General features: G+C 46.8%; 1 protein-coding gene across 1 annotated transcript; it reads right to left on the bottom strand.

Moving 5' to 3' along the window:
- Positions 1-1,029: 1,029 nt before the first annotated feature.
- On the bottom strand, positions 1,030-4,048 carry LOC119280443. Its single transcript, XM_037561287.1, has 4 exons — positions 3,743-4,048; positions 2,438-2,533; positions 2,125-2,224; positions 1,030-1,214 (listed from the first exon to the last, which is right to left on the bottom strand). Exons 1-4 carry the CDS (start codon positions 3,887-3,889, stop codon positions 1,189-1,191), a joined length of 369 nt encoding a protein of 122 aa, XP_037417184.1. The 5' UTR covers positions 3,890-4,048; the 3' UTR covers positions 1,030-1,188.
- Between the last annotated feature and the right edge of the window lie 4,895 nt (positions 4,049-8,943).

Consider the following 8,943-nt stretch of genomic DNA (forward strand, 5'->3'; position numbering starts at 1 on the left):
AATGATGAAAATGTCAAAAAAAATAAAAGAAAAGAAGTTTCCCATGTGATATGTGGTCTAGTTGTTGGAAAAATTTGCAAATATGAATTTCGACTTTATTTGCAAAATCTCTCGAGAATTTGTAAAAATAGGCATAACTTTTGCATACTAACTCGGATGAAAAAGTTTTTTATATGAAAAATCATCTGCTCAAAAAGTTACATCCAAATTTAACTGGGGGAACCCCGTTAAACATTTTCAAAATCCTTAAAAACCTAACAGAAAACAAGTTACGGGGCTTTTAAGATCTAAAGTGGAAAAAATCGAAAAAATTTCAAACTGTGTGGTCAAACTGTGGTCAAACAATGGTCAAACTAATTATTCTAGAATATTAGTGTTACTAAATAATTATTTTAGTTTTTTTGAATTTTGGTCAAATCTGGTCAAACTATGGCCAAACTGTGGTCAAACTAATTATTCAAGAAATATTAGTGTTACTAAATTTTTAGAACAATAGTTTCAAACTCAAATAGTGAAATGTGTGACTTCATGCTCAAGCTAAATTCCTGAGGTTAATTGGATTGACATCTTACTACTGTCAGGAAAACAACAAGTGCAGACTTGGAAACGAGGGAGAATAGAACCCGGAAGTTAAGCGTGCTCAGGCTGGAGTAGTGAGAGGATGGGTGACCGTCCAGGAAGTTAGATGATTTGGAATGATGAAGGGTGATTAGAGATTAAATTGAGCAGCGATGAGGGGTGATTAGAGATTTGAGGTTAAAATAATTCAGAAATTTGAAAAATAGGGGAAAAAATCGAAATATTTTTTCGAAAAAATTCAAAAAAAAAACCGCGTGGGTTTTTACCCACGCTACTACTAAAGGACGTAGTAGTAGCGCGGGTGGCACCCGCGCTACTGCTATAAGTTAGCTGTAACGCCTTATTAGTAGCGCCGGCCCCCGCGCTGCTAATAGGCCCAAAACCCGCGCTGCTGCTAGGCTTTTCCCTAGTAGTGATAGTCTTATTTCACACATAATGCAGAAGAACCAGTGTCATTGTAGCAAAAAAAGAAGAAAGCATATGGTAAGTACTATGAAAAAATAACTACCAACTAGACAAGAAGTATATGTGTTTTTTTCCTTTGATCTTTCCACGCAGTAGTATATGTGACTTTGTAGATTAGAATTGTGTGCACAAATCTACATCAGTTCATCCACCCCCATAACCTGTAAAACCTGCACATGATGCAAAAGAAGAAGCTTGAGAAAAAATGAGCCAACTCTGGCTTGTATTTGTGCAACATAACCAGTACAAGTGTGCAACTGACAACACTTCAATATCCATCTACTTGTGGGGTTTGAATTTCAGTAGTTGGTATCTTCAACTCATATAAAAGTAGAAGATGCCAAATGAGATAATTTTATATTCATTTTGGTTTTAGCTAAAATCTGTATGCAGAATTCCAAAAGTAAACTTTATGATGGTTGTTGTGCAACTATATCATCTATTTTGTGCAACTGCAACTACTCCTGCATGCAAATCATGTTGCATGTTTGTGCAGCTATGTAATGAATTTTGAACCGAGGAACATGATGAATTTAGCCTATCTAAACAAAAGAAATAGAAAAATAGTGAATTTAACAGATTATAATCATCCAAATAAGTAGTGCAACTATATTCAAGTGCATCTGCAAACTTAGAAAATCATATGCACGTGAACACATGAAGATGCCAACTACTGAACGGTTCTTGTGCAACTAAAAAAGTTGAAGATGCCAACTCGATCATGTGGCACTGTTGTGCAAGTATTAAAAATATTGGGGATGCCAACTCCTGATTGGTTCTTGTGCAACTAAAATAGTTGCAGATGCCAACTCATGTTATATTTTTGTGAGACTATTCAAAAAGTTGAGACTGCCAACTCCAAATGATTCTGGTGCAACTAAGAAAGTCGGGGATGCCAACTCGTATGATACTATTGTGCAACTATTTGAAAAGTTGAGGATACCAACTCCTAATTGATTCTTGTGCAACTATAAAAGTTCAGGATGCCAACACCTAGCTGGTTCTAGTGCAACTGTGTAAAAAATAATATCCCAGGTTTCTTTGTGTAGAAAAAAGAATCCTAATGCCATTTCATGTTACCTCGGCATGCTGCAGACGGTGTGCCAACTCCAGCTACAACTCGAACCTGCGTGGTCGCCTTCCGTTTCCGCCGTTTCACGAAGCGGAATGGGCCACCAACCTAAAGGATGCATGAAAAAAGTTACTTGTGTGTGTGCAAAAAAGGAAAATGCACCCACACTGCTTGCTCGATACCCCTGTTTTCGAGTCGAACGAATAGTCATGACTAGTCGATGAGTCGTAACTAGAAGTCGACTCAAACACCTCGACTAGTCAAGACTAGTCGATCGGCACGGCATGACTCGTCGAATCAAAAATCTTGCACGATACTTACCTCATCATCCTTTGCCTCCCCATTGATATCAGCATGATGTGGCTGCCGCTTGGCGGGCTGTTTCGAGTTCCGCCAAGAAGAATTGTTTACATGCCCCTGCATAGAATAAAAGAAACACAAAACATGGTCAGGACCCCCCCCCCCCAATAGTTATTATAATTGCAAAACAAAACTGCTACAAGGGTAAATGAAAAATTGATGAAATGGCAAACACACCTCCCCTCTACAACTATATAGCCCTTCCCTATACAACTGCATAAGTGTGGCTAAGCCAGCTAGGATATGTACTGTTTTGATTTGCAAACTCTTGTATGAATGCATACCCTTGTGACAACAGAGCACACATGAGTGTGCAATCAAAAGAACACACATACTGCTTGAACATGGTTTACACAGTGTATCCATCTGAATACCATCATTTCTGCAACTGGTTAGCCCTCACTATGCAACTTCATAAGTTGACTAGCCAACTGAGATTTGTATATGCGTGATCCAACTACATCTGCAGTTATGTGCAACTATGACAACAAACTAGCCAACTGGTTACTTATATGCATGCGACTTATGAGCACATGGATGCATTTTGAGAGGGTTGAGCAATAACATTAGAACTATCCTCTCGGTACTCTTATGTACTTCCCTCCTTCTATTCCAACTCAAATCGCCGCCAAAAAATCAAAAAATCGACATGCCGGATCAGACGGTTTGGCCGGGGGGCAATACGCCGGAATACCTCACCGAATCTGCATGATACAGAGGTAGTGGCGAAGGCAGGAACAATTTGTTGGTGTGGCGGAGCTTACGAGAGAAAAAACTATGTATAATACATACTACTTTGTGTTAGCATTTGCACATGAATGAGGATAACCCGTCATCAACTCATCATCTATATTAACCAGCAACCAGATCCCGGCACACAAGCAGATATCCATCGATCTAGAGTAGTGTGTTGGCTCAAATTTTCAAAGATGTACTAGTATATACGGTATTACTTTAGTCAATGCGGCAAGTTAGGTGTGGCGGTAGCTGGCTCCGCTACTGAACGGAGGTGAATCGCCATGAAACTCATATCCCTAGAACACGCACGCTTGACTCACCCTGACGAAACAGGAACTCCCAACATCCACTGGAGGTGACCAGGTAGTCGCAGGCGACGCCTTCCGTGAAAGCAACCTCGTACTCGACGGACATCCACCGGAAACCCCAGAACCCCTCTCCGGCGAGCGAATAACGGGGGGCCCAAACCACGGCAGGGTAAAAAATGGTGAACCAGGAGATGTGAGGCAAATGGTGGGGCGACCGTACCTGCGCTGACGACGATAAGCGGATCCCCACCGCGGTCCTGCCCTTCACCTTCGGCTGCAGCCGCGGCTCGTACCCGCGCCGACGACGAGATGCGGATCCCCACCGCGATCCCGCCTTCGCCTTCGGCTGCAGCCGCAGCCCGTACATGCGGCGACGACGAGAAGTGGATCCTCATCGCGGTCTTGCCCTTCGGCTGCAGCGGCGGCGCTGGTTGCCTCTCTCCGCCGGATTTGGGGGAGAAATGGAACGAACGGGACAAGAACCGAGAAGAGAGGAAAATGGATGAGGGAAGGAGACAGAGGCGTGGCTCACCCTTCGTGCTTTCTAGTTTCTCCATGACAAGTGGGGCCCGCGCCACGGATGCGTCCTGCGCGATGCGATCCGGCTGGACCAGGAGAGTGGCACTTGCAGGCCCAACCACACGCGTGTTCGGTCGCTCCCGACCAGGTACCACTTGACTGCCGATGACATCACGATATAGGCTGATCGAGCGGCTCGCGTTCGGCCGCTCGTTTCGCCCAGCTGGTGCGTGCACTTTGAAGTTATTAGAAATTATCAATCACGTGTTTATATTGCCAACCGTGAGTATGGGAACATGTGCATTGTATGGTAGATTTAGTTACGGCGCGTTCGATGGTAGATTTGGTAGAGTTCCGCGAATTGATTTGGTAGTGACCCGTGCGTTGTATAGTTGATTTGGTACAGTAACACGTGCATAAGGATTTTCCAAGAATTGATTACCAAATATATTTGGCAACTCGATTTGGTAAGTATTGATGTGTTATGTACGGTTGTGTGTGTTATTTTGGCAATTGATTTCGTAGATTTGGTATATAATATGGCTATGCATGTTTTACTAAGTGTCAGTTACCGATTAAAAGTGGGAGAGGATCCGGCTAGCCCGATTTCTCGGTGATTTGTTGAATCAAGTCGTCGTCTCAATGATTTTTTTAGAGAAAAGACGCAGCCGAGTCCGAGAAGGACTCGCACCTTGCCCGACTTTGAATTAACAAAGCCATCAACCGGCCAGAATACAACTGCAACATACAACTGAAAAGAGCAAATTGAAAACGGAAGGATACAAAGGAAAGCAGCTAACAAGGCCTCAAACGCTTCGCACAGGAAGGATATACAAAGAAACTAAGTGCTAAAAACATCGAGGTCCTTTTTCGCAGCAGAGCCATAACAAGTAGTATGCCGGCACTGGAGTAGAAATGAGTAAGCATCGACATGGCGTGCCATCACCAAACACTAAGGACCCTAGCGCAAACCCTTCATCCAAATCCGTATCCAAAGGAGGCCACAACCTCCTCGCCTGGATCGCAAGGCGCCGCACCGTCGGAAGACCGGAATGATGGATGAATGCCACCGGAGTATCACTTAGAGAGGGTTAGCGCACACCTGATGCGTCGTCTTGGCACTCCGAGAGCAAGCAGAGGCCACACTGCATACGGCGAGGCCACGTCAGAGGAAAAGCACGTGCTTGGACGAACTAGAGCACACCAACTGCAGCCGCCAACAAACTCAATAGTGCCCAGCACCACAGAGCTCCCGAGGCGGCGCCTTCAAGAAGGAAACGACACAGAGCGCCGCCGCCACAAACCGCAGTTAGGGTTTTCACCCGGAAGGCTCTGGGCATGGAAGAGGTGGAGCAGACATGACCGACGTCTCCATGAAGTACTACGGCACCCTCGGGCGGTGTCGTCGCCGCGGCCGGTCGAAGCCGACCAGGGATTTCTCCCGCTCCGGATCCCCACCACCAGCTCCCACCGCAGCCCGGACGAAGGCCGACTAGCATGCCAGCGCGACACCAATCTGGAGGGTAGGTGAGGGAGTCCTGGATTAAGGGGTCCTCGGACAACCGGACTATATACTTTGAACAGACGGTTGGACTATGAAGATACAAGATTGAAGACTTCGTCCCGTGTCCGGATGGGACTCTCCTTCAGGTGGAAGGCAAGCTTGGCAATTCGGATATGTAGATCTCCTTCTCTGTAACCGACTCTGTGTAACCCTAGCCCCCTCCGGTGTCTATATAAACCGGTGGGTTTCGTCTGTAGGACAACAACAATCATAATCATAGGCTAGCTTCTAGGGTTTAGCCTCTACGATCTCGTGGTAGATCAACTCTTGTAGTACTCATATCATCAAGATCAATCAAGCAGGAAGTAGGGTATTACCTCCATCAAGAGGGCCCGAACCTAGGTAAAACATCGTGTCCCCTGCCTCCTGTTACCATTAGCCTTAGACGAACAGTTCGGGACCCCCTACCCGAGATCCGCCGGTTTTGACACCGACATTGGTGCTTTCATTGATAGTTCCACTGTGTCGTCGCGGTAAGGCTTGATGGCCCCTTCAATCATCTTCAATGACGCGGTCCAGGGGGAGGTTTTCCTTCCCGGACAGATCTTCGTATTCGGCGGCTTCGTACTACGGGCCAACTCGCTTGGCCATCTGGAGCAGATCGATAGCTACGCCCCTAGCCATCAGGTCAGGTTTGGAATCTTGAACTATACTGCCGACATCCGCGGAGACTTGATCTTCGACGGATTCGAGCCCATGTCAGGTGCGTCGAACGGTCACGACGGGCATGACTTTGATCTGCCATCGGACAGTATTCGGGAGATCGTGCCTGCGGCGGCGCGGGGAATCAACCCGGAGCAGATCATGCCTTCCGAGGACGGGTGGATGGACACCGCCATGGAGGCCGCGCACTCATCGGCGTTGGAGCCGAACACCGATCCCACCTCCTGTGAGGGTGGTGTCATCGGACCCTCGGACTCGTCTCCGGCTACAAGATCCAAACCGCGTACGTCCGTGCCTATCGAATCTGACTGGGCACCGGTCATGGAGTTCACCGATGCGGATATTTTTCAGCATTTGCCCTTGGGTGATGTGCTAAACTCATTAAGGTCTCTTTCCTTGTCGAGAGATTCTTGGCCGAACTATGTCCGGCTCGAGTGGGAAGCGGGCGACGAAGAACTTCGTTCCCGACCCACCATCCACTTAATAGCCATTGTCGATGACTTAACCGACGTGCTTGACTTCAACTCCGAAGACATCGACGGTATGGACGATGATGCAGGAGAAGAATAGGAACCACTGCCTATAGGGCGTTGGACAGCCACCTCATCATATGATATATATATGGTGGACACCCCCAAAGAAAGCAATGGCAATGAGGCAACGGACGATAACCCCATGGCAAAGCAATCTAAGCACCGGCGTCATAGGCGCCACTCCAAGCCCCGCCATAGCAAAAATAACGATACCGGCACAAGAGATAACAATCCAGATGGTGCCGAAGACGAAAACAATCCTTCCCAGCCAGGCTTCAAGCAGACCGAGCAAGAGGATGGGCAAGCTAGCCCTAAGGAACATGCAACAGATGGAGAATCAGAGGATGATAATTATATGCCTCTCTCCGAAGACGAAGTGAGCCTTGGCGACGAAGAAATCATCATGCCTGAGGATCCCGTCGAGCAGGAGCGCTTCCAGCGCCGGCTTATAGCCACTGCAAAAAGCCTAAATAAAAAGCAGCAGCAGCTCCAAGATGATCAAGATCTGCTAACTGATAGATGGACTGAGGTCCTGGCTGCCGAGGAATACGGACTCAAGCGCCTTACCAAAAGTCACTAAAAGCGCAGGTTGCTACCTCAACTCAAGGAGGAGGCGTTAAAGCCCACACTACCAGCGCATGATGCGGCTGATCAGCCACCCCGTGGCCGCGACAAAGCGGCATACCAGCCCGAAGTCCAGCCCGCACCCCGGCGCCAAACAAACAGTAACACTAATGCCCGGGGCTCCACACATGACCTACGAGACAAATGGAAAAGCAAAGCAGGACAGTCAAGATCGATCTACGGATCACGGGGGCGAGCCCCAACGCGTGACGAGGACGGTCACGCCGAATACACTAGCAAATCCGGCCGGGACGAATATAATGAAGCCCGGCACAGAGGCGCCGCACATCCCCTATGCTTCACTGATGAAGTAGTGGATCATGAATTCCCAGAAGGGTTTAAACCCGTGAACATTGAATCATGCGATGGTACCACAGACCCCGTGATGTCTACTACACAACCTTCTTCTTGTAGACGTTGATGGGCCTGCAAGTGCAAAGGTTTGTAGGACACTAGCAAATTTCCCTCAAGTGGATGACCTAAGGTTTATCAATCCGTAGGAGGCGTAGGATGAAGATGGTCTCTCTCAAACAACCCTGCAACCAAATAACAAAGAGTCTCTTGTGTCCCCAACACACCCAATACAATGGTAAATTGTATAGGTGCACTAGTTCAGTAAAGAGATGGTGATACAAGTGCAATATGGATGGTAGATATAGGCTTTTGTAATCTGAAATAATAAAAACAGCAAGGTAGCGAGCGATAAAAGTGAGCGTAAACGGTATTGCAATGGTAGGAAACAAGGCCTAGGGTTCATACTTTCACTAGTGCAAGTTCTCTCAACAATAATTACATAGATAGATCATATAACAATCCCTCAACATGCAACAAAGAGTCACTCCAAAGACACTAATAGCGGAGAACAAACGTAGAGATTATGGTAGGGTACGAAACCACCTCAAAGTTATTCTTTCGGATCAATCTATGCAAGAGTTCGTACTAGAATAACACCTTAAGACACAAATCAACCAAAACCCTAATGTCACCTATATACTCCATTGTCACCTCAAGTATCCGTGGGCATGATTATACGATATGCATCACACAATCTCAGATTTATCCAACAAACACAAAGTACTTCAAAGAGTGCCCCAAAGTTTCTACCGGGGAATCAAGAACGTGTGCCAACCCCTATGCATAGGTTCATGGGCGGAACCCGCAAGTTGGTCACCAAAATATACATCAAGAGGCACATGATATCCCATTGTCACCACAGATAAACACGACAAGACATACATCAAGTGTGTTGGGGAACGTTGCAGAAAATTAAAATTTTTCCTACGGTTTCACCAAGATCCATCTATGAGTTCATCTAAGCAACGAGTCTAGGGAGAGAGTTTGCATCTACATACCACTTGTAGATCGCGTGCGGAAGCTTGCAAGGTGATGATGTAGTCGTACTCGACGTGATCCAAATCACCGATGACCTGCGCCGAACGGACGGCACCTCCGCGTTCAACACACGTACGGAACAGCCACGTCTCCTCCTTCTTGATCCAGCAAGGAAGGGAGGAGAGG

This window comes from Triticum dicoccoides, chromosome 3B (genome assembly GCF_002162155.2).
Source record: "Triticum dicoccoides isolate Atlit2015 ecotype Zavitan chromosome 3B, WEW_v2.0, whole genome shotgun sequence".
In the NCBI taxonomy this organism is placed as follows: Eukaryota; Viridiplantae; Streptophyta; class Magnoliopsida; order Poales; family Poaceae; genus Triticum; species Triticum dicoccoides.

Excerpts from the sequence above, each read along its gene's own strand:
- LOC119280443 (XM_037561287.1), bottom strand. The coding sequence starts at position 3,889 with ATGTACGGGCTGCGGCTGCAGCCGAAGGCGAAGGCGGGATCGCGGTGG. Across the intron at positions 2,534-3,742 it reads GCTTATCGTCGTCAGCGCAG|GGGCATGTAAACAATTCTTC; the intron begins GTACGGTCGCCC and ends TATTCTATGCAG. Across the intron at positions 2,225-2,437 it reads GGGAGGCAAAGGATGATGAG|GTTGGTGGCCCATTCCGCTT; the intron begins GTAAGTATCGTG and ends TGCATCCTTTAG.